The 25,518-nt window shown below is 44.2% G+C and overlaps 2 protein-coding genes across 3 annotated transcripts; one reads left to right on the top strand and one right to left on the bottom strand.

Moving 5' to 3' along the window:
- Window positions 1-13,854: 13,854 nt before the first annotated feature.
- On the bottom strand, window positions 13,855-19,512 carry LOC133899137 (uncharacterized). Of its 2 annotated transcripts, XM_062340087.1 has the most exons (15): window positions 19,271-19,411; window positions 18,375-18,653; window positions 17,774-17,892; window positions 17,370-17,487; window positions 17,196-17,260; window positions 17,009-17,122; window positions 16,754-16,828; window positions 16,120-16,158; window positions 15,898-15,969; window positions 15,626-15,739; window positions 15,103-15,174; window positions 14,957-14,993; window positions 14,601-14,713; window positions 14,216-14,410; window positions 13,855-14,118 (listed from the first exon to the last, which is right to left on the bottom strand). In XM_062340087.1, the coding sequence occupies exons 4-15, from the start codon at window positions 17,464-17,466 to the stop codon at window positions 14,011-14,013; spliced, it is 1,101 nt and encodes a 366-aa protein (XP_062196071.1). In that variant the 5' UTR covers window positions 17,467-17,487; window positions 17,774-17,892; window positions 18,375-18,653; window positions 19,271-19,411; the 3' UTR covers window positions 13,855-14,010. The 2 variants fall into 2 exon arrangements, with proteins under 2 accessions (XP_062196071.1, XP_062196070.1); XM_062340086.1 differs by lacking the exon at window positions 18,375-18,653 and having other exon boundaries at window positions 19,271-19,512.
- Window positions 19,513-22,596: 3,084 nt separating this feature from the next.
- On the top strand, window positions 22,597-25,416 carry LOC133898840 (transcription factor MAMYB-like). The gene is made up of 2 exons (XM_062339615.1): window positions 22,597-23,729; window positions 25,096-25,416. The coding sequence occupies exon 1, from the start codon at window positions 22,746-22,748 to the stop codon at window positions 23,691-23,693; it is 948 nt and encodes a 315-aa protein (XP_062195599.1). The 5' UTR covers window positions 22,597-22,745; the 3' UTR covers window positions 23,694-23,729; window positions 25,096-25,416.
- The last annotated feature ends 102 nt before the right edge of the window (window positions 25,417-25,518 follow it).

The raw sequence follows: 25,518 nt of genomic DNA, 5'->3' as shown, positions 1-25,518 counted from the left end.
TGTATTGTCGGGGCTCCAAGATGACAAACCAGATCTTGGTCAAGTGGAGGGGGCTACCTGCTACTCTTGCAACCTGCGAGAATGAATCGGAATTGCTTCACTGATTCCCTACGGCGTTGGCTTGGGGTCAAGCCGAGTCTGAAGGAAGGGGGGATGTCACACCTGTTGTGCGTTTGACAACAGAGGGAGTGACAACAAAACTGAAGGCAAGCGTTGGATGTCTCGGGCTGGAGGCGCTCAGGAGAGGAAAGGTGCGTAAGCCCAGTTCAATATACTCGCCAACCACCTGGGTCGTGTGACCACTTGTGTGCGTGAGCTAGCGTTGTGTTGGCGTGTGAGAGCGGAGGATAAAAGGGGTTGGCGTTGTGAACTTAACAGATAAGAAAGAAATGAACTAAACCTATCCTAACTATCTCCTCCCTCCGTTCTTCTACAATTCTTCACCCTCCCTCTCGATTCTCCCTTGCATGCTTGCCAATCGTGTTTTGTAAACTACGGGCGTGCCAGTATATATAAAGTATACAAAAGACAAGAGAATGTAGTAACAGAAACATAGATCTTTATTGATTCATCATCGAATAAAGTGCATGTTTCTCTCATTACTTATGTTACTCCACAAACGCACATGCTATCTAACTCCTCGATAATCTAGCGATTGCTTCGTCTTGGTTCCTAGGGCTTTGTGAAGCACTACGGTTAATTACATCCATCCTCAGGCTACCTTCGATTAAACTGTGCTGGCGGTCGCCGTCTCAAAGTTATCTTCGAGTCTGCAAGGTTGTAGTCACAAACACAAAAACAAAGCAAAATAAGTGTTAGGAAAAGAAAGGACGGTCTAAGCATTGCATCAACGACCGTTTAGGCAACCCAGGGCATCATCGGTTGATATCGGACCTGAACAAAGTGTAAAGACAACAGAGGCGAGCTAGGCACAACATGATGCGTAGCTTCAAGAGGTTCTTCAAGAGGTGCAGCAGCTAAGGCTACGATATAGAGTCCGACGCCGTGCTTAACTCACTAACTCTCTCGAACCTTAGTGTGAACGTCATTAGTCATATACGAGGCAAAAGGCAATCGTCCACAAAGGCAACAAGCCACGACGGCATCAAGCCATACATGCAACAGGGAGATCACATTTCTGATAAGCAACAAAAGGGCAATCACATAATAAACAGCCACATCCATGATAAGAGAATGACAGCAGCACTGATAGGCATCAACAGGGCCGCATAATACCCTCAACTCGATAAGCATCAGGACCACCAGGCCTGAATACCACTCCTGACTGGGCTTTTGAAAAGTAATCAACTCCATCGTCACTATACCATCAGTAGCCACCGGCCATCGAGGCGCCATACACATCAGCATGCTCGGCAATAGGGTGGCCGGCAATAACATAACACGAACAGGACGACAATAATCAAACTAGAACCAACAGAACAGCCATGGCAGCATGAGCAGTAGCATTGAAGCCTCAAACAACATTGGCCCGAGCAACAAAGGCATTTGCTTATCAGAGTTCAAGTCACGGCACTGTAAGCTCAGCCAGCAGCAACAGCAGGAAGACAATGTACCAGCGACAGCATAACAAGCACAGACCATGGTGGCAGCTGCATCAGATGGCCTGCGGACGAACAGCATCAAGGCAACGAGCAGCATCGCAGCAAGCGGCGGGCCTCAAACAAATCATCGGCCCGCAGAGACATAAGTATCACGGCCACAGGGTGTCGGGCTTCCTCATCGGCAGCTACGGACAGTCAGCACGGCGGCACAGTGAGATGGCGGCACCATGCTCACACCGATGCGGAACAGATCACGGCAACTAGCGGCCTGAACTGGAGGAGGAGAAAAAGGGAGTTCAACACAGCACTGTGATCGAGAGCGACAGCAAAAGCTTCGACTGGAGCTCTCCGTCGGCAACGGCGACGATCAGCGGCGTCTTGCTTGCGGGCACCGAGGCAATTAGTCCGGACGGCTCCTCGATTTCGCTGTCGGAGACGGCGAGGGATCGGGCTGAGCGCGACGTGGGCGGCCTGGTGCGGCAAGGCCTTGGTCGGCAGGGGCTACGTCCTCTCTTCCTTGGCGGGCGGCGGCCAGCAAGGACGACGCGGCAGCGGCGGCGGCTACCGGCTAGCCCCTCCCCTCTCTGCGCGCGGGTGGCGGCCAGATTGGGTGGCCAGCAGAGACGACGCGGCAGCGGCGGCGCTCAGACCCTCCCCACTCTGCGCGCGGGCGGCCATCAAGGGGCTCCGGCGCGGCGGAGCCCAGCCCGTTCTTCTCAGCAGGCGGCGGCAGGGCTCTGCCCGGCTCCGGCGCGACTTTATCTCTTATCCGTTATATATATACACACACACACACACGATCGGGTGACACATATTCCCCTAAGAACAGCCTCCGACCGCGTCGTTGCCGACCAACATCGCCTCCATGGCCGCCGCAATGACTATGAACCCAACTTGCACGACGGTGGGGCGCGGGGCACCGGGCCGTAGGCACGATACTTCACCTACCCTGTTTGGATTGTTGCTGCCGTTAGTCCTCTCCGCGGGTCGGCACCCGCAACCATTTGCCTCCTCGCAATCACGGGGACGCGGCAGTCGTGCGCGGAGTAAAAGGCAGCTGCGCGGGGGACGGAGACGACGGCGGAGGAGAGAGGTGGGGGCGGCGACCGAGAGGGCAAGGTGGAAAAGGCGGAGGCGACTATCACGCGCGAGGAAGGGGGAGCGGGGCGAACGGGGATAAAGATGGAGAGAGAAGAGTCAAGAGAAAATCAGAGCGATATAAATTCTATAAGATTTTGTTTATAAAGTTTTATAAAATCTTATCTATATTATATATATGTCGTATCGATATCTTTCACAAGAATCTTATAAAATTTAGCGTAGGAGCGTGTCACCATTCAATCGGACGGAGAAATTAATGCAGAGTGTGACCAGACGGCTGTCACGCTAATGAATGACGTAGCGTGACGTAGGAGAGAGAAAATGACGCGTTTTAGATAAGTAAAGATGAGAGCGACATACTATATTCAGCGGTCAATAATTCCTGACGATTTTCTTTTCCGTCAAAAGAATAAATAAATTCCTGATGATTAACCCGACTATCCCGCTAGCTCTTCCTTCCAAAAGTTCTTCAGAACCTATGTATGTTCACGCACGATCACTAAATATTTTTCTGAGGAACACGATTAAGTTAATATCTCATCGAAATATTAATTGTTAAGTATTGCAAGCAACCTGCAGTAAGCGCTATAGCTAATTTGTAAGCATGTCTGGAATGGCTTGTAAGTACAAATCAACAACTTATATTGTCCGATGGATAAGATCTTTTGGTATTCGGATGGATAGATTTCCTTCCATTTTCTTTTTGAGATATATTACTGACGTGATATTGTTGGGTCCGGGTGCAAGGTTTGTGCAATTGAGTATCTGAAAGACTGCAACAGAGGAGGTAAACTGACATCAACAAGTGAATCAGTCCATCAGTCTTTATTCTTATGACAACTTGTTATCTCGAAGACTGCAACAGAGAAGGTAAACTCAAAACAAACAGAGAAGCGGAAGATAAACACTCGTGACTATCTTAAAACTATCTTAACTCTTATTCTTTTATTTCATTCTCTTTCTAATTATTTTCTCTGTTTCTATTTCTTTTAATTTTATTATATCTCCAACAATTTCTCTTAGAAGAGAATTCGTAAAGGGAAATGAGAATCTCAAAGTAAAGAAAATAGAGTAGAGATGAAAACCTCTTCGTGACCAGAACGTTGGAGTTAACCAACTTCGCAGCCTCACGACTGTTCGGACCGATTCTGGCGCAAGTGCAAAAGAGCTGAACCCTGCCTAGCTAGGCCTAGCCAGAGAGATGGTGCTGGCCTCACGGCGGCCGCCGCGGATGACGAGCGCGATGCCGCCGTGGAACGCCACGCACAGTGCCAGCGCGAAGCACGTCAGGCAGGAGGGCCCTTCCGGATGCTCCAACGCCGCCGCGAATGAGACGGCGCCGGCGACGGCCGCGGAGGCAATGCACAGGCCGATTCTAGCAGAATCCATCTTCCGCACGGAGACCTGAACCACCCTACAAGAGAAATTATAAGCAGCCTGACTTGTATGGCAAGAGCAAGATTGGTTAATTCTGAAAGAAAGATCTCAAAGCGCAAGATTGGATAATCCAGATATATACCTTTTCAAGAATGAACTGTCAAGTCTCAAGTGAATGGATGGATACAGCTGGAGCTTCAGGAAATGGAGCGAGCTTTTTTCTTCTTCTTTTTGGTCGGGGGGAGAGAGCTTTATGATGAAGCAAAAAGGAGGGAGAAGCGAGAATATTTAAAGAATGATTGTCGGTTTGAAGCTGTCGATTAGAGCATCTTCAAAGGCCCCTTTATTTCATCTTTATCCCCATCGCTATCCATTTTCTTAAAAAAAATCTTCAATAAACTCTCTATCCGACACTCTATTTTATCGAACACGTCGTACACACGGTCACGCACGTCAGATGCGTTCTCCCACGCCATCCTTGACAGAGAGAATCAAGTAGCTTTTGCTTTAAAATTTTATTTCTTCTCTTCTCTTTTAAAAATTCAAAAAGCAATTTTATTGAGCTCCTAAAATCACACCAATTTTTTACTAATAAAATAAATAACAAAGAACCCATTTTAACTGGTTTCCACTAAAAATCTCTTACAAATTTTAAATAAAAATTCTTTAAATTTGAGTATTTTTGTACTTTCCTTGAATTTTTAGGGCATAAATTTAATTCCCAAAAATTACAAAAAATTCATGAATATTCATATAAACTAATATACTAATTTATAAAATTATTGTAAGTTATAGAATACTATTAAAAAATAGAATAAAGAATATAGAAGATAAAATATAGATGTGTTGTTAGAGTGATGGAGTAATATGGAGGAGGAATCTTTATAGATGACAATCCATATGAGGATATGGATGATGTATTATAGATGATCTGTTGCAGTTGCTCTTAGGACATGTTTTTTTCCGACTGTTTTTTTTTTGTTTTTTTTCAGAAGCTCAGAAATTAGAAGTTTAAATAAATTAATTTGTTGAAAAAATGTTTTATGGAAAAGTTAGAAATCTACTTCTGAGAGAATAAACTAGAGACTGAGAAGCTAGCTGAAAGTAATTCTTCTGAGAAGTAATGTGCTAAAAAATTATTGTAAATTTCAACAGCTAAAATCTAAAAATATTTTTTTTTAAAAAAACATAACTTTTAAAAATAGAAAGAAACAAAAACGTAAACAAACAGACCTTAATATCCGGAAGACAAAGACTTTTCTTTCCATTGATCGAAAATTCTAAGCGACTAATGGACCTCCGCCTCAAGAAGACATTTGATGATAGCGTGGATTAGTATGGCATCTCAACGAAGACACATCATCAGTCCCTTTCAGATCCACAGAGAACTCTCGAAGCATCATCCAAGTAAGATTGAAAAAAAGGCACGCTAGTGGCCATTTGCTACCCATGATGGATGGCTGGCCACACCGCAAGCGCCGAGCTCTATATATCAGCCTGATGTCACTGACATCATGTCAGCCTCCACCGGAGTCCAGCACCGAGATTTCCTCGGTCCATGTCGTGGCTCCTCACGCATGCCACCTTCTCTTGGTTTGGAAATTGGAAATATTCTTTCTTGGGTTCAATTCCTCTCCTTTTTAATTCTTGTTCAAGTCAGAACAATCCTTAAATTATACAACAATCCTTCACAACAATTTGCACGTCCTATAAGAAAACAATTTGCAAGTATCCATTTGTACCCTCCCCGGATAAACCCAAAAGAACTAATCCAAATACAACTCCACTACGAACACTGTAGTCAGTTCGTATGTTTCAGTGGACTCATGGAGCCAGGGAACTCCTTTTGTTTTTCCGATTACAAGAAAGACGCACATCCATCACAAGTCTACAACGCACGCACATCACAAGCCTCGATGCTATGTTGTTTTGCAGGATATGATCATAGTACACCCTTTTAGACAGTAGAATTTTCATTACCGTAAAAATCCTCATAAATGCCGGTTTAAAATCGTTATTAGTGACGGGTTTTAAATTGGCATAGATAATCACTAACTATCAGTGACATGTATGAAATCGGTACTGAAAGTCATTATCAGTGCCGGTTGGTGGCTCTAATCGGTCTCAATTCAACTTTTTTGACAAAAAAAGCTTAAGAAAAATTTGTGACTAGGGGCACCTAACCAGATGGTGCCAATCTGAACGCGCCCCATATTCACAAGTCATACGATATTCACTCGCATGCAGTAACCAAGACTCAAACTCAAGACCTCATAGCTTGTGCGCACACGTGACCCCTCTAATCATCTCAACTATCGTCTATTAGTGAGTATAGTAGCACAATAAATCTTTTTATATCTTCTAACCGAACGTTTGAATAGCTATTTGGATATCTAAATGATCTCAAATGAAAAAGTTGTCAACTAAAAAGTTGTAAATCTCGTCGAGTTCTATAATTTTCATATGAAGTTTTCCTCACCCGACTTCGTGTGAAAAAGTTACGAATTTTTTAATGTCAGCTATCATCAACCACCACTACAATTTTATTATAATTATTTAGGTATTTAAATGACCTCAAATTAAAAGTTTTTAACTACAAAGTTGTATATCTCATCGAGAGCTATAATTTTCATATAAAATTTTTCCCCATCCGACTTCGTGTGAAAAAGTTATGAATTTTTTTAAGATGAGTTGTAACAGTAGCAATCTTCAATGTCGGTTCGTAGCTACAACTGGCATTAATACTGATTATCAATACTGGTTCGTGTCTAGAACTAGCACAGATATAGTCACTATCAGTGCTAGTTATTTGCTCCTCAGTTGTTGTTCATGCACGGGAGTTTAATAACCTGCACTGATACGTCTTCAGTGCCGATTACTGTTGAACCGTTACTAATGGGGTGCTACATATGTAGTGTTATATAGTAGTGTTTTGAGCGGTTTTATGCCTCTGACCCTGATGAGCTTCGCTGTTGTTGTCCCCCTCGGCTCTCACCGCCGTGAGGCTTCAAGTGGCTCTACGCCTTGGAGTCCGTAGAGCTTCGGCACTGCCACCCCCTCGACTCTCACCACCACAGGGCTTCGAGCTGTTAGATCCTTAATCACAAGGATTGACCCTAATCATGAATATCGAACACATTAGAGTGGAAGCATGTATGTCTGACCTAATGTCGATGAGGCCATGAGGGCTTGATGAGGAGTTGAAGCAGAGAGCCGATGATGTGAAGGTCGACGTAGACGTACGTGCTGGTGAAGATGATCGCTCTAGTGGCAAAGACGATGTAGCCGGCGTGGTGGAGTATGTCGATGAAATGACACACCTTGTCGCCGGCACATAGTCGTAGACAAAGTGGTGACGACAGTCTTCACCTCATAGTAGTGCCCGTGAGGATCGGTAGGTTTAGGGATGTGTGTGTGGGGGGGGGGGAGGTTATGCCTAATGTGAGAATTGGATCAAGTAGGCGTCGGGCTCCCCTCTCATGCATTTATATGGTGTTGTTTGAGATGGGACTGCAACCACGTATGTGGGGACGGGACTCCCCCTTATCTCTCGGTTTAGTTAGCTTTAGGTGGTCGAGATCAAATCCAACATTCTTCCCCTTGATCGTAAGGGTAATATCATAAGCTCACTCTCAATGAAATAACACATCAAGAAAAAATGTTACAACGGCTAATAAAATATTATTGAAACTCAAATACCTATAGCATACTAATCCATCTCAAAATGCATATTTGTTATGCTTAATGTGAGTTGATTTGCTTTATGATCCTCTTACCTAGAATCACATGCTTTCCAATAACCTCATACTGGCAACATGATCATGAAAGATATTTGGTGGTAAGTCTTTAGTGAGCGGGTCCGTAAGCATTGCCTTAGTACTTATATGCTTAACGCTAATAGTTTGATCCTAGATTCTATCTTTCACAACATGGTACTTAATGTCGATATATGTGGCAGCACCACTTGACTTGTTGTTACTTGTATAGAAAACTACATGTTGATTATGGCAGTATATAATGTCGATATATGCTGTCCGAAGTTTTGTCCCGTCGTCCTCCTCCAACCCTCGTCATCTCGGCAAGATGGGGGATGTTTTTTGGTGGTGAAAAGAGAGAGAAGGGAGAATGCTCCGGTCGCCTGGGAGTTTCCTGAGGGCTTCGGAGCACGAAGAAGGCAAGTGCAAGAGAGCGTAAAAAGGGGAACGGACCGATCCGTTCCCCCTTTTATATCTCAAAATTCGAAAACTGCCGCCCGAACGGTTCGCTCGGCGAAGCGTCGCCTCGATCGGCGCAACTGTCAGGCGAATCTCCCGCCGATCGCGCGATGTCAGCGGTTGCCAGACGTATTTTCCTCGATCTGCGCGGCAACCGCGCGTGCCGCCCGTATGGATATCATACCCTTCGGAAGTTGTGTGGATACGCGTCCACTCATTTTCCGGTTGGAACATACTTGAGGTCTAGGTCCGCAAGGGCCACCCCTCGAAAGCTTGCCACATGGCATCCGCGCCAGCCTTGGCCTCGGTCACGACGAAGGGCCCATTCGCAGTCTCCGTCCCATCGGCTACCAACGGGCCCGGGGGCTACTGTCGGTGTATTTAGAACCAGGGGTCCCTAAGTCCCGAGGCCAGGCCGGCCATCCACCACATATCACCACCCTGCAAGGTAGGTAGAAGCTAAGTCCCGGGAGAAGGTGCTCGGGGCCGCCGCTTCTGGTTCCCGAGCACCCTAGTTCCCCGATGATCCGCAGAGCCCAAATACCAAGAAGGAAGTGCTCGGGAGAGAGTGCTCGGGGCTGCACGTGGCAGCCCCCGAGGACTCGGTGCCCCGAAGGTCCCATCAAAGTGCTCGGGAGAGAGTGCTCGGGGCTGCACGTGGCAGCCCCCGAGGACTCGGTGCCCCGAAGGTCCCATCAAAGTGCTCGGGAGAGAGTGCTCGGGGCTGCACGTGGCAGCCCCCGAGGACTCGGTGCCCCGAAGGTCCCACCGAAGTGCTCGGGAGAGAGTGCTCGGGGCTGCACGTGGCAGCCCCCGAGGACTCGGTGCCCCGAAGGTCCCACCGAAGTGCTCGGGAGAGAGTGCTCGGGGCTGCACGTGGCAGCCCCCGAGGACTCGGTTCCCCGAAGGTTCGCGCAAGATCATTCAACGACCCGAAGGGTCCCGTCGTCAGGGTGTCATCCAGTCAAAGGCCCAATGCCGCATTTAATAGGCACGCGCGGTCTGACATCCTGACATCCTGATATTCTCAGCTGCCCACGCCCCAGTGTCAGACCCTGCCATGCACTGGCAGGGGGGCGTGGGTCCATTAAATGCACGAGTCCCGTCCCGTTTCATCCAGGTGCCTCGGGATAACGTTGCCAGAATCGAAGCGCTCGGCCTGCCACCCTGCCCTGGCAGAAGAACAAGACAGGGTGGGCGCACCGGGCACCTCTGAGGCTGCCCGGTGGGCCCCTTTCATGGCGCCCCGAGGCTCCCGCAGCGGCTGGTGGTCGAATGCGCGCCGCATTTCTCCACCGCCCCTGTCACTTCGCCAAGATGAAATGATTACGCCTTTCTCCGTGGCACCTTGGCATTCGCGTCCCCTCTTTCCCATTCAGGATATGTTGAGGTCGGCGCGCCTATAAAAGGAAAGGATGGAGAACACTAAAGAAAAGAGGAGAGAGCAAGAGCCCCCGACCACAAGACGACCAAGAGACCAGACAACCAACAATCTCCGGCGAACCAGGCCAAAGATAGATCGACAGACACTCGAACCAGCTCAAGTTAAGCTAGAATAGAAGAGCCTCAAGCTCTTTATAAACAGTTCTCCCCTTAGAACCAGATACCTCCTTGAAGAATCCCCTTCAAGGATAAATATAGTGCTCATACAGGAGTAGGGTGTTACGCCTCCGTGCGGCCCGAACCTGTCTAAAACCCGGCGTACCCACTTTTCCTTGCATTAGGGTGATCGTCTCCCACCAGCCATCGCATTTATTTCCGTTCCCGATTATTTCCCACACAAGCTTTTCCAGGATCATCCCCCCGGCCGAATCTCTAAAAAGGGGTCTCTCGGGATCCCTGCGACAGGAGTTCACTCTCCGACAGCCCAGTAGCCTCATAACATGATACAAACTTAGCTTGCATCATTGATGATGCCGTAAGTGTCTGTTTAGAGCCTTTTCATGATATAGCTCCTCCAACGAGGATGAAGAAATAATCTGATGTGGATTTCTTACTATCCACACACCCCGCAAAGTCTGCATCCGAATAACCAACAACTTCAATATTATAAGATTTTCTAAATACGAGCATGTAGTGCTTAGTGTATTGCAAATAGTGAATGACTTTTTTAACGGCTTTCTAGCAGTTCGGTCCTGGATTTGTCAGATATCTACCAAGCATTGTGGTTACAAAAGCTAAATCAAGACGTGTACATACTTAGCATACATAATGCTTCCGACAGTTTAAGCATAAGAAACTGACTTCATCTGATCAGCTTCATATTGGTTCATCGGACATTGAAATATCCCAAATTTATCACCCTTAACAAAAGGAGCAGACAATGTAGATCACTTATGCATATTGTATTTCTTTAACCTCTATCTGTATTTGCCTTTTGAGACAAACCTAATACTCATTTGGACCTGTCTCGGTGAATTTCAATGTCAAAAATGTAAGAAGCTTCACCGAGATCCTTCATATCAAAATTAGAGGAAAAAATCTCTTGGTATCAAAAACCATATCCTTATCGCTGCTGGTCAATAATATATCATCCACATAAAGAACTAAGATAGTGAATTTTTTCTCTTTAAACTTAACATAAATGCAATTATCAACTTCATTTTCCTTGAAGCCAAAGTTTCTTATAACTTTATCAAACTTGAGATACCACTGCCTAGACGTTTGCTTTAGACCATAAATTGAATTCTTAAGTTGACATTCTATATGTTCCTTCCTTCCACGATAAAACCTTCCGGTTGAGCCATGTAACATTTTCTTCCAATTCATCATTAATGAATGTTATCTTTAAATCCATCTAATACAACTCTAAATCATAATAGGCTACAAGTGCCATAATAATTCTAAAAGAACCTTTACTTGATACAGGAAAATGTTTCATTATAAGCAATCTCTTCTCTTTTGTGAGAAGTATTTTGCTACGAGCCTTGCTTTGAACCTTTCAATGTTTCCCTTAGAGTCATGTTTGATTTTGTAGGCTCATTTACAGCCTACTATTTTAACTTCATCGGCAATTTCAACTAGTTTCCATACATCATTATCACTCATAAACTTTAATTCATCCATGACATTAAGCCACTCAGGCTAATGCTCATTCATCACAACCTCTTTATACGAGTTAAGATCTTTTGTCTTTTCTATATCATTAACATCCTCATTCATGTAAACAACATAATCATTCGAGATGACAGGTCTCCTTTTATGTTGTAATCTCCTGATCAACTTATTAGGCACTACAGGACCAGAACTGAGTACTACAGGGTTCTACTGAAGCTCCTCGTTAGATGCATCATTAGGAATTTTAGAGACGTCAACAAAGGGTGCACTAACATTATTCTCTACTGAAGGTGCAACCACCTAGGACACAGGCACATATGTCTCTTGGATCAGCGATGCGGGAACATAAATCCGCTTCTCCTCGAGATCAACTTCCCTAGACTCCAGATCCCTATTCTGTAGAAACACATCATGTCTTATTTCTACGAACTTAGTGATCCTATCTAGATAGTAAAAATGGTATCCCTTGGATCTTTTAGGATACCTAATAAAGTGACAACTGACTGTCTTACAATATAATTTCTCAATATGTGGATTAAATACTTCAACTTCAGCAGGATAGCCTCACACGCGTAAGTACTTCAAAGTAGATTTCCTCCTAGTCTATAATTCTTAAGGGGTTTTAGGAACTAATTTACTGGGACCCAATTTAGAATATGTGTGGTTGTCTTAAGTGCCTCCATCCACAGTCCAACTGATAAACTATAATAGTAAGCATATTCCATACCATATCCATAAGTGTGCAATTGCGTCGCTCAGCTACCCTGTTTTGTTGAGGTTCACAAAGTGTAGAATATTATGCTACTATGCCATTTTTCTAAAGAAATCTGGTAAACGGACCAAGAATTTACCCATAAGGGGCATGTCTCCTATAATACTCTCCCCCTTGATTCGATCTCACTACTTTAATCTTTAGGTTCTGCTGATTTTCTACCTTAGCCTTGAATATCTTAAACTTGTTGAGAGACTCAGATCGATCTTTAACAGGGAAGATATAGCCATAACAGAAGTAATCATCGGCAAAGGTAATGAAAGGATTAAAACCATCTACTGATGTCACAGGAAAAAGACTTCAAATGTCCACATGAATTAACTTAAAAGTCATGTGCTTCGAGTGATCTCCTTCTTTATTTATTTTATGTATTTTTTTAATGCAATCTATGCAATGATTAGAGTTAGAGAAGTCTAAAGGGTAGAGAACCTCTTCCTTAATGAGACGCTCTATCCCCCTCTCGAAATATGGTCCAAACGACAATACCACAGTTTCAAAGAATTCTCATCATTTGCATTTCTCTTATTATTCACATCACAAACATTCAGAGATAAAGATGATTCATTTAGAGGAAGTATGTAAAGTTTGTTTTGTCTGACGGCAGGACCAATACCATTTGAATTAAATTTAAGAATACACTTATTGTTTCCAAAATTGATGTCACGTAGAAACATTCATTCTATGTGCATCTTGACTGTGCACTGATAAATCGTGATTCTTGTTACCTTGATTATGCACTTTGATTATGCACTGATAAATCTTGAGCCCTTTGCTTTGCCAATTTTAGCCTAGACTGTCACACCAATAGAGACCCAATAGGTAGCAATGGATTTTTGAGGGTGAAGGAGACTCTATTTTCAACTTCTAACCTCTTTGGTCACATCGTCATGGTGTGACCAAAGAATACTATCGCAACCAATGCGTGTGGCATGACAGGATGTGCCACGCTGACATTGTAGCCAGGTCATGGTGACATGGCTAAGGTCTTGCGCGACAGGCTTGCCATGCAAGGGGGGATGACACGACAAGGCCACATGCATAGGCCACACTCACCTTCTCCTTCCTCCCTTCCCTCTTTTCTTCCTCGCCCGAGCCCGACCTGTAACTCCTCTTTGTTACCACCAACCACCATTTTCATCCCAAAATCTGCATTTTTTTTAGCCCGGATTTCAAGTGGATTTCCTAGGGGGTGGGCCTAGCAAGGTATTTTCTCTGTCCTCCTCTCTTTTTGTTGCTCGATTTGAGATGATCTAAGTGACCTAGGGTTAAGCAAGAATTTGAAGATTTGCGTAATATGTTAGGATTTGTCTCCATAGGAGTTTACATTGCTGGCCTTTTTGACATATGGAATTAGTTGCATGTGGCATTTGTGCTGTACGTCATGGAGTCCCTAGTGTATAGGTACATGCATGGTGTATATGTTGCTATACATTGTTGAAATGGCTAATATATGTATACTAAGTAGCATTATGTAGGAACCATTTGATATTTAATGAAATATTTATGGATATGAATGCAACTGTATGAACCTTATGCATAGTTGCAATGGAGACATAAAATTGTTGGTTGTTTTTTTAGATGAATCATTTAGTCCGTCTATTTCCCAGTGGCACAATTGATAAAAGTGGCAAGTTCGAAAAAAAAAATGAAAGAAGTTGAATTATTCGTGAATCCCCCATCTTTTGATGACTTAGTTTCACGCGTTCGGTCGAAGTTCATTTGTGATGGTGAAGTAGTAATGCATGGTCGCTATCATACGGAGAGTCTGATAGATAGAATAACTTATAGATATGTAACCAGTTTGTTATCAGATTAATGCCAAATAAAGACTTAAACATCTGAGTCCATAGATTAATGCGGTCGGACCAAGTTGTAATTTTACTTGATTGAAACGAATACTCCATATCAAATACATGTTAAAACTTGATTATATTCTATGACTTGTAGTGTCTGTTTCCTGGTTTTCATGCTCACATCTGTCAGTTTTAATCCGAGCCATCTGAGAGCTTAGTAGCTGATGCACTCTTTGTTTTAGCTAGAAAGTGAGAAAATCATATATTAGTCGTAAGGCCTTGGATTTCACAAACAATAAGTTGACTTTAGATGACTTAGAATGAGACTGTCTTGCTAACCTCTTCTATGCCAATTTCTCCCGTCACAGATACTCGGATGGCACCTTCTGGCCCGGATCTTTTGTATTGCGTTACTTCTTCATCAGCATCATCAAATCTTGTGGGCGCTTTTTTGCCCAAAAGATCACATTTGGATACAACATCAAGCCATAGACGATCGCCAAATCTTTCCTTAATATGCTTGTACGTGATGTACTGCAAAATATCGTAACGTTTAGTACAACCCTTTGAAGTGCAGGAATGCAGAACTTGTCATTTGGCTTGTCTAAACACGAGGGATGATTTTCTTCTGTTTGATCTCCGGAAGCAAGCTGCTTGTGCCCCAGCTGAACATCAAACAAGTAAATGACATCAAAAGAATTGGAGAGCTAAAGAGAAAATGTACCTGATCAGCAACCGAAGTCCCACAGTCTTCAGATAGATCATGAACATACAGGACAGCAATTGGTAGGTAAGAAAGGACAGCAAGTGTCAATCTCTCTATGTTATTTCTGTCATCTGTCAACCCCCAAAACAGGAACAGATCAGAGCTTTTGCGCACAGTACACGTGTATGTTCTATGTAAATGTTAATCAATCTAGTTTTACTAGAAACTATATTTGCTAGAGTATCGATTGTATGTATTTGATCCAAGCCCATGGGAATATTTATCTTCTAGATACAACAAAGCACCACAGATTTTAAATATGATAGCTACACAGCCTCTGAAGTGACTGCTTTAAGAACCAAAGTCTGACTCACCATCATGTCTTGTAAGTAGTCCTGGGGTGTCAGTAACCTGCAAAAGGATGACATTGCTCAATTGTATAAAAATAACAAAGGAGCAAAATACTTGAGGAATCTAATTGTTCTATGAGCAGGGTAAGAACAAAGGCAAATGCTTGAACCTGAAAACGCTCGTGATTGGAAACAATGTGACCCATTAGAATCCCTCTTGTTGTGAATGGATAGCTGCAGACCTGCAGAAATGTGAGTAGAATGAGATACGAAAGGAGTTCAGCAATGAGCAAACTGTACACTACAGAGAACACTACTGTAGCCATCAATGCTTCAATGATGACTTAGAGCAAACTCAACAATCAGAACCAAGAGTCGTGCATTTTTCCTAGATCGTACATTCGATCCATGATAGATATAAAGAGTTATGCTACTAAGTAAAGCCTCTCATAGACGTAAGTTGTAGAAGCTCACCAATGAAGGAACATATTCTTTAATATAGGAACATATTGGATGAGGCATGAACATTGACAACTGCTGTTCGATAAGAGCTAGTAAGTAGTAACTACAGCCAATAAGTCAAACAAGACGACCACAGCTACTTATGATTACAAACTAGCAATAGTTAATTGCTTGTGAAACTTCACTGGGTCTACCATCTACCAACATACAAACAACTGAGATGAGCTATACCTCAGGTTTTCCAGATGATAATATTCGGACTAATGATGACTTCCCCACATTGGGTGATCCAACTAGACATAGTGTTGGAATATGTGGATCAACAACTGGCATAGAACGCAAAGCCTGTAGTAACTCAAAGATTAGCCAGAGGTTCTTAATCTAGCCATAAATCAAATGGAAATCTATATAAGCCTAAATAAGAGTGGACAAAATAAACCATGAGACACCACAATCATTCTCTTATTCTCCAACTTAAAAAGAAAGACAACTGCAGTTAATACCTTTGCAACGTTTACTAGATCATCAATGGCATGCTTTCCATGCTGGAAAGCTTCTTCAAGCATCTTTCGGCCCTGCAAAAGTAGATAAAGCCATAAAAGTAAAGCATTGGCAATACAACCAGAGAACAATACACTTACAGATAAATTTAGACAATGATCCATAACACTCCGACTAAGGATCACGAGCAGCAGTCATTAATATATGCTGAAACTTGAACTAACCTCACTGAGTCGCTCCTCTGCTTCACGTTTTGTTGTTGACTGTCAAGGTCAAATATATATCCAGGATCAAAATGCATACCATTTTATGAGAAATAAAACAACTTGTACCTGAATTTCGAGCTCTGGGAAATGCTACAGCAAGCATGTCCAAAAATTAATGTTTTTTTGTTAAAGAATGATATACAGCCCAGATTTTAGACAAAATGCTATCCCACATTTTCCTAGTGAACTTTTACTAGGATGTAACGCTGACACTGACAGTAACCTTGTGATTTTATTACAGTCATAAGTGAGAACAAATTCCTAATAACCATTGTTCTGAATATTGAAACCGTGCTTTTGTAACTTTGCAAAGTAAGATCAAAATAGTTCACTGGACAGAAAGTGTGGTGCTCAGTGAGATGGTTTGAAAAATTAAGATAACTTTGGGTCATATGTTTCAAGTATGTATATACAAAAGAGGGTGTGTCTTGACTCTTGCCTCTTGAATCTGGGAGTCAAGTTTTATTTTACTTCCTGCTTCAACCACATTACATATGTATTATCTCCCAGTACAGCAAGCCAATTTGCAGTAAATATTCACACCAGTCGAAGTTGTAAATTCAAGAACAAATCAACTGGCATATATTCTAACCTTAGCACAGACTGAAGCATGTTGCTTTCCAACAGAAGTAATCCTTTTCCTGAGAGAATCTACTCGTCCAATAACCTGGCAAGGCGCTAGCAACAACATCATAATAACTCAAGGAGTAGAAGGAAAAAGCATCATAGTATGTATACTTCAAGAAAGTATTATCCATGTCAACTTAATAGTTTGTTACTCTACTATCATGAACAACCTCATACATATACTCCACAACAAGAAAACAAAGTACTATGAGAGTTATACCTTCTCATAATAATCCTCCCCAAAAGTCAACTCAATGAGAGACCTCTCATAAGGATGCAAATCTCTCCTCTTAGGGAAGTTTTCTGTGTACGTTCTCAGTGGTACAGAAAGTTCCTGAAAATTGAAACATCTCTCAGTAACTAAGTGAATGAACTTCGTTGGCAGGGCAACAACACAAAGTACTTACTTTCATTAAGGCATCAAGTTGTTTTGCACCTTTGTTCCTTTCACGCTTAGCAATATTTGTTATACCTACATTCCATACGGATCATAGAGTAAACGTCCGGTCATGTTGAAACCAAATGTTAAGTGAACAATCTTCAGAGCAAACTGTGATAATAAATGGTACAGTGAAGCATACCCTTGGTGGGTGGCACGTTTCTTGATTTCCTTTGTGCTGACATAAGTATATCAGTTGCAGGCATCACCATTGGTATTTTTTGAAATGCACCAACCATCTCATGTTTTCGCAGTTCTCCCTGAGAACAGGTATAAGTTAGCAGCATAGCAGGTAAGCATGATAATTAACCTATATGATGCGTTCAGTTATAGATATATACAAATATGCTAATAGATCTAGATTTTGCCTAGCAGACGATAGTCTTCTTTGTTACACCAGGAGCAGAGAACTTCTGTTTTCAAAACAGTCATCAGCTTTACACTATTTCCCATTTCATTTAATAAACCAGAACATGTGTTTCCCCGTTTCAACCTGTTCTACATGTGAAATTGCCTTGCTTATTAAATGTTCACAAAAGAATTTACCTTTGCACCATCTAACTCTCCCTGTAACCTGTCATCTAACGAAATATAACACGTTGCAGAGTGCGCCCGCCGACACAAGTAAACCACTGAAGCCCCCGCTTCCAGAGTAGGTGCAAAACCTGCGTTGCAAGTAGCCACGGTGGAAGATATTCACAACAGAATCTGACAAATTATAATGCACCATTAGAAACATGCATACAACATAATACATAAGGGTTTGGTTTTCTGCAAGAAAATTTAGAATGCAGAGCCTGACTGGTGCCAGGCAAACACCTTGCAAGCAACCATTGCATTGAAGAGAGGAAGATGAAGAGCTACGGGAGGAGCCAAGAAGAATCTAGCAGTCGACTAATAGCATTACGGAACCCATTTTACTTGGCTTTGGCAGGGCAAGAAATATATGGTGCAGGTGACTAAGAATTGCACGTTGTCTCGCATGGAAAGCACACGTGCTTCAATACAAGCGACACGAAGCACAATCCATCGCACAACGCGGCGCCCATGTGATCAAAGAAACGACAACGGCGCGCCGGTGATGAGCTTCACCAAGATCAGTAAATCACTATGCTAATCTGAAGTGGTTATTGACCCACAGACCCACCTCATCCTTGTTGTATCTACTAGCACTCAGCCCTTAGGCCCAATAGGGTAACAAGGTGAATAAATGAATAGCTGAAGAAGGTGAAGCCCAAGCCCAATAGTATCAGCGAATGTTGAACCAATGAAGGAGGCCGAAGGGCTCCTCTCCCTCTTCTTCTCGTCTGCCTATTCGTCTTTGAGGTCCTTGCAAGTCTGACGCTCACGGCCCTTCGCTAATTGCGACTGCCGTAGAGCTTGTAAGCTGGTGCATGCTACGCGCCACTCCGTCGGGCGCCAACCACTGCCACCACAAGATGCAACTTGGTAAGGAATGTGACATGAGGTCTCTCAATCTCTTTGTTCTCTCGTGATTGATCAGTATATTTTTGTTAATTAGGTGTCAGCTAAGCTACGTGACGTTAGGCCCCTCAATGTCCAGTGGTTGTGAACTCGTGATGATGAGATGGGGAACAATCTATTGCCCTCCTTTTCCAATTTTAGTACGATTTAGTCACTTAGTTGTTTACATGTTTAGCCCAGACAAAGAGTTTAATTGGTAAAAAAGTTAAGGAGTCTTCATAAAATTAGTTATACACTTTGTAAATTTATCTTTGTGCCTTTTCAAGTAATTTTTACTATGCAAAAAAGGAAATAGATTTATATCCATGACATTTTTCTATATTCTTTAGCCGATATATCAAGCTATATCGTGAAACATTAAGCGGATCCTTTGGTACTAAATGCGGGCACACGCTGTTTGTAGCTTTGAAACCTTGCCAACTTGCCCCCCCCCCCCCCATGTCACAATCCTAGCTCCACCCCTGCCAAGGCCGTCACAGAAACGGCGGCGGGACTGCATGGACGTTTCGTCGAACACACTGCGGACGAGTCGAGGCGGGAAGAGCAAAAGACGAGTACCTTTGGGGAGGTGACGGTGGTGGGGACGGCTTGCGGGCGCGGAGCGGGACAGGAGCGCGGCGGTGGGGGTGGTGGGTGCAGGAGCTCGCCATGGCTGGAGCGGGCGGAAGTGGTGGTGGAGGTGGAAGGCGCGGCCTCCCGCTGCGGCTCGCATCCCTATAGGTAGTTTTTTTCTTTTGATAGAGATGTGGTTGCCAAGCAGCGACCGAGGGGGAGAGGGCGCACTTCTGAACGGTAGCTCGGGCTCGGCCGGAGTTATGCCCACGGCCCACAAAAAAGAGTCGCGCGGCCCCAATATCTATTCGGGTGGGATTGTTTGGATTTACAAACCATTTGGTTCATGAGATAATTGATGGCATGAAAAATATCATTTTTTTTCAATAAATTGATAATTTTATTAATATTTAATGGCGTATAGGGAATTATCTCTTGGCCCATTCATGAGCTACCACATAGGTGGTTTGAACCATCCATTCTCTGTTGCCACTTCTTTTAAAAATATCAGAACAACTCTTAGGGTCTATTTGTTTCAGACTGTTTCTGGCTTCTGTTTCTATCAAAAGTCTAAAAGCCAGAAGCCCAAATAAACGGGTTGCTGAAAAATGGTTTCTGGAGAAGCCAGAAGCCTGCTTCTGAGGAAATGAATTAGAAGCTGAGAGTAGCTTTTCTGAGAAGTAGTGTGCTGAGAAACTAAAAAACTGTTGTAAAATCCAATAGCTAAAATCCAAAAGTAGCTTTTCAGAAAAGCCAAAAACACAACTTTTCAGAGAAGCCAGAAGCAGAAGCCAAAACAAACAGACCCTTACTCTCTCAGCATACACTCATTCGACGGCTACTGAAGATCGGAGATACTACTTGATGCAACTCTCACTCTCTTCGATGGTCACTCAGGATCGGCCCTGGGGCCAAGGCAATAAAGGACACCGACCTAGGGCTCAGGATTCGAACCGAACAAACAAAGAAGGGAGCAAACTACGGGTAGATACTAATCAGCGAGGTCATGGAGCTCCTCTGTGGTCTTCATCGATCCACCAAAACCCTCAAAGACCGCTGGGATAAGGTCAATATCCGAAAAGTGCTCGTGGACGCAGGCTAGGGCAAGACAAGCACCCATGGTTCCGACATCCAACAAGTGGTCACCCACCGTCACGCATAGCCTGTCCTTAAGGCCACTCGCCTCCCTGGAGGCCGCCAAAAATCAGTCGATGTGATCAGTCATGGTGTCTCTAGGAGTGAGGCGAACCTGAACGTCAGCGGTCCGCAGTAGCGAGTCGGAGGGTGCAAAAGAACTGCTAAGAAGATCGCAGAAATATACCTGCCACTGGTCACTATCTTGGGTTATCTACTCTAGGTCTCTTCTTGCCGTGAATAGCTCCTCTCGACAAGATGGTCAAGGAAACAAGTCGCAAGCCATGCAGGAGTCAGCTGATCGAGACTCACTTAGCCAACCGAGGACTACATATGACTAAAGAGTGGTAGGACCGGTGCACCTCTAAGATCACTCACCAAGATCTCTCGCTCGACCGCAAACCTAAGCTCACACTCAACGGCTGTTTTTGGGCTATGCTGGTCAACAAGGTCATTAGTCGACGTGTTCGGGGGCTCTGTGCGGGCAGGTTAGCCGGTCGGTCCTGACTACACTCCATCTACATGCGTGGTTGGGGGCTCGGAGGGAGGATGAGGCTTGGTCAACTTAGGGATTATAATACCACAACACCAGCGCAGTCTCATCAGAGAAGTTAAAAGTGTCATTCAAATATATTACAAAACCTAAGTTACAATCCAGTCTTTACTCCTCAGTGGCCTCCACACGAAAGATAGACTCCATATAATCCATTGCCCCTCGGCACTCCTACAACCTCTCCTCCACTTATGGTTCGATGACCACAGCACCCTTTCGAATGAGGTCGAGGTTGAAGTTGGGATCGCGGTTACAATAGCACTGGAGAACGTACTCCGCCGCATCCCTTATCGCATACGCCACATCCTCCACGCCCCTCACCGCCAGAATACCCGGGAGCTCGAAATACTTCTCTGAGAGAACCTTAATAGCGTAGGCCCAGGCCTGGGCTCTGCGTTGATCCTTTGGCTCGATGGCCCCTAACCTAAGGCTCTCCAACAAATCTTGTAGCACCTTAAAGGCCTCTTGGAAAATATCGTGGTTGGTGCGATCATCCACCTTAAACCGGGACTGCTCAGCAGTAAGCGCGGCTTTTTCCCACTAGAGATCACCATACTTCTGCTTCAGCAGGAGCCTCGCCTCTTTTTCTTTGGCCACCTGCCTCTCCAGTTCGGCGCATCGGTTGACTGCCTCTTCCTTGTCCTTGATCAACTTGCGAACAGAGGTCAGGAAACGAGCGACCAAGGAGAGTAGGTCAGAGGCAGGAAAGGGCACCACGACTAACTCCGTAGGCACGAGAGCCATGACTAGTGCTCCCGGTGTCGATGCTGTTACGGGCGGGGGAACCAAAACACCATGGAGTTATGATCGGGGACCGTAGGTGTGGTCGAGTAACTACATTAGCAACAGAATTACGGAATCAGGAAGGAAAAAGAAACTCGAAGTGCATACGCCTAACCAGAGAACTTGGGATGGGATGAGTCCCGCAATACCATTGGCGCAAGGTGCAGCGTGTATGCTTCGTGTAGTGATGATCTAAGAAAAGAATATCTAACAAGATATGAGGTCTACTGAAAGAGACTAGTTCTTTTTCTCTTGTATATAAATAGAAGGAACATGTATAGATTTTGAAGATAAACTCATATGTAACTAGTTCATAAACACTCATAACAAAATAAACATGACGTAAGATTGTTATCCTTCGTGAGCACTGAACCTGGATAACCCTAGGTATTCTTGAGTTCACATCGTAAGCGTCGTTCATGTCATCGACCGGTACATCCAGAATCATGTCTGGGATTAAACCATGATAAATATTGTACTGATTTTTATAAAAAAATTAAGAATTTCTAGCATGTCTAATACTAACTAGCAATATAATATAATACCCCTAGACTAAATCCAACACGTCCTATACTTTTTAATTTTTTTATTCTTTCTAGCACGTGACATATTCGTACGTGCTGATTTTTCTATTTTTTTGATTTTTTAAAAACTGTTTTTCTCTATTTTTCTCATTTTTTATTTTTCCTGATTTTAATTTTTTTGGCACGCTGCTGTGCGGGAAGATGAATGATTATGAACCTGAGATACGTTATTTAATAATATTAATAGTTTAAATATACGGTTTAAGAATCTATGAACCTAAACAACACAACTTAACCAGTTTAAGTTCCTTCAGATGCATTTTACACTATTTCGTCGAACCGTAGCCGCAGAACACTGTTTGACACTGTGGCTGCGGCAAATTCCTGAAGGAGAGTAGGAGACTCGTTGCACCTTGCGCCTCTGAGGATCCGGTTCCTAGTCGCTTCGTCTGCCTCCGGCGAGTCCTGACCTTTCGCGCCGCCGGCCATGGAGTTCATCAACGACGACTGGGATTCCCAGCCCCGCGCCCGCGTCGTCCATTCCGTCACCAACTCCACATCCTCCTCCTCTTCTACCTCCGCCAGAACATCCCCCTCCCTCCCCCACGCCGCATCCTGCGCCGCCGCGGCCGTCCTCCTCCTCGCCGCCGCGTACTACCTCCCCCCGGCCTTCCAGGTCCTCTCCTCCCTCCTCGTCTGGGTCGCCGCCTCCCTCCTCCTCGCCCCCTTCGCGCCTTTATCGTCCACCGGCGGCGACATCTCCGTCGGCCGCGGCCGCCTCCTCCCCTCCCAAGAACCGCCCCAAGAACCCACCCCGGATCCCGCGCCCGCCCCCCGCCGCGGTCGTCGGCAGAACCCGACCCCGCCGCCCCCAAAACCCTCAGATCCGATCACTGCTCCCGTCCAACCGGCTGCATCTCCTCTGCCGCCGCGGGAGGCGGCGGTCGTCTTGGACAGCGGCGAGAGGGAGGACGACACCGGCGAGTGGACCGACCAAGAGCTGGAGCTCCTCCGGCGGCAGATGGTGAAGCACCCGGCGGGGGAGCCCCAGCGCTGGGAGAAGATCGCCGCGGCGTTCGGCGGCCGCCGCACGCCGGAGAGCGTCATCCGGGCGGCGAAGTCGGGTGCCGCCGCGGCGGCCGGGGGCTCGTTCGAGCAGTTCCTGCGCAAGCGGAAGCCACTCGATCCGAGGGCGGAGGCGGCTGACGTAGGTGCCAATGCTGGAGGTGGGGAGGGTGGGGACGGCGCTTGGAGCGCCGGTGATGACCGGGCGCTGCTGAACGCGCTTAAGGAGTTCCCCAAGGACACGGCGATGAGGTGGGAGAAAGTGGCGGCTGCTGTGCCAGGGAAGACGAAGGCCGCGTGCATGAAGAGGGTCACTGAGCTCAAGCGTGACTTCCGGAGTACCAAGGCGGCATCGGAGGCAGCATCGTAGGATAATGATGTGTGCTTCCCATTGAATTTTGGGAAGGTGAGATACTCAGATTGCTACAACCTTTCCTTTTCTTCTCTACGTATTGATGCATCAGTGGTACCATATGTTTCTACTTGATGATCATGATAGTATTTCCCCGAGTTGTGACTTGTAAGCAATTATGTAATAACCTTGAGATCAATGCCTTGTTTCATTAGGTGCTCGGATGAGATTTAAGAGTTCACTCCTGGGCAGCTACGCCCTGGCTATTAGAAGCATGAAACCTCAGAATTGTGATCAGTGTTAACTGCCAAAGTTCCATTTATTCTGGGACATTGGCATACTGCAATTTCTGTGAATCTACTATCTGGGTAGCCTGTCGATAGAAATGATATGAATACAACTTGTTATGAAGTAATACAGTGGATATACCAGCTTTCTTCTTGGTTTGGTTCCGCTGTCGCTCATGATCTATTGCCCTCACCAGAGAGAGAGAGAGAGAGAGAGAGAGAGAGAGAGAGAGAGAGAGAAGAAAATTCTGCAGGATAGGAAGCGCTCGAGGAAGAATAGCTTATATGTTAATTTGGCTAGTTGCTGAAACTAACAAGGCAGTTAGTCTAAATATGTTGCAGAAATTTATATCTAGGTTAAATTTATAGTATCTGTCCCCATTTCTTTTCAAAACATCACTGTAAGTAGGATTGTGTAGTAAACTACTCTGCGGCTCTTGGATGCACAGGCAACACATGTATCTTTTTAGGACTGGCGTAGCTCACTGTAGTCTGGATCAAGGATAGCAATAATTTGGATAACAGAGGGTGGTGCTACATGTTTGTAGTCTAGCTCATAAAGGATAATTAACTAAATATCATTAAATCATGTAAGAACAAGAACCATAAAGGAGTAAGAGCAACTGGGCACATTCCTTGGCAATGCGAACTGCCAATGTGCTATGCAACCTGCATTTTTTTGGTAAAGGGATATATTAAGTGCAATCACCTTATGTTTGGGCCACCAAGTCGACATGAAAAGTCTGAGTATGGAATGTTGTAGCAACTTTTACAATTTCAACTTCTGACTCAAAATGTGTTGGAAGAAACCAAAAAAAAAAACAAAAAAACATAAGTTTGTCATAAATAGTAACACTTATTTTTTTTCTTTTATTTTCATTTTCATTTATCATCTGTTGTTGTTTTCTTGTTTTTTTACTCATAACCTAAGTGGAACTTCAACTTGGAATTTTGGACTTAGGTAAAGCAAATTGAGAAGTATCATTTTTTTAAAACTTTTTGTGATGATTCAATGCCCAAGTTGGAAGTGTTGCATAGCAATGTATATTTCTTGTATCTGTTTTGTAAGTTTTGTTTTATGTCATGAAAATTATATATTGAACTTATTGTGAGATCCTTCAAAATATATTCAGGTGTCGGACTGAATGACTGATGCAGTGACGCATTATGAACATCTCTTTGTGAAGTTTAGCGGAAAAATAGTTACATGTCTAGCTCCACTGAATCAGGGAGATGCCAGATGAAGGAGAGCACATAATTATACAACAGGTTATGTAATTTTCCTATTGAATTCAGAATCAGGAAAACCCTTGAAACAAAAGAGACTTATTAGACACATGAGAAACAAACAGATGGACAAGGAATAAGTTGTTTTCGTCTTGTGTTGCAACTGGCAACATGCCACTGCTTGATTTTGTTCAATTTTTGACATATTATAAACTGTTACATGCATTGCTCATCTTTTTTTTTTCCCTTTTTCTTTTTGCGTTCTTTCCCGTTTGTCGGTCTCTTATAATGATTCATACTCAAGAAAGAAAGATTGCTGGAAAACATGT

Source organism: Phragmites australis, chromosome 18 (assembly GCF_958298935.1).
Source record: "Phragmites australis chromosome 18, lpPhrAust1.1, whole genome shotgun sequence".
Lineage (NCBI taxonomy): Eukaryota > Viridiplantae > Streptophyta > Magnoliopsida > Poales > Poaceae > Phragmites > Phragmites australis.
Note: the sequence above shows the minus strand (reverse complement) of the source record. Positions and strands in the feature narration are given on the sequence as shown.

Coding starts and splice junctions, on each gene's coding strand:
- LOC133899137 (XM_062340086.1), bottom strand. CDS start 19,424: ATGCGAGCCGCAGCGGGAGGCCGCGCCTTCCACCTCCACCACCACTTC. Junction 17,123..17,195: donor AACTTGATGCCTTAATGAAA/GTAAGTACTTTG, acceptor TTCAATTTTCAG/GAACTTTCTGTACCACTGAG. Junction 15,970..16,119: donor CAGAGGAGCGACTCAGTGAG/GTTAGTTCAAGT, acceptor CTACTTTTGCAG/GGCCGAAAGATGCTTGAAGA.
- LOC133898840 (XM_062339615.1), top strand. CDS start 22,746: ATGGAGTTCATCAACGACGACTGGGATTCCCAGCCCCGCGCCCGCGTC.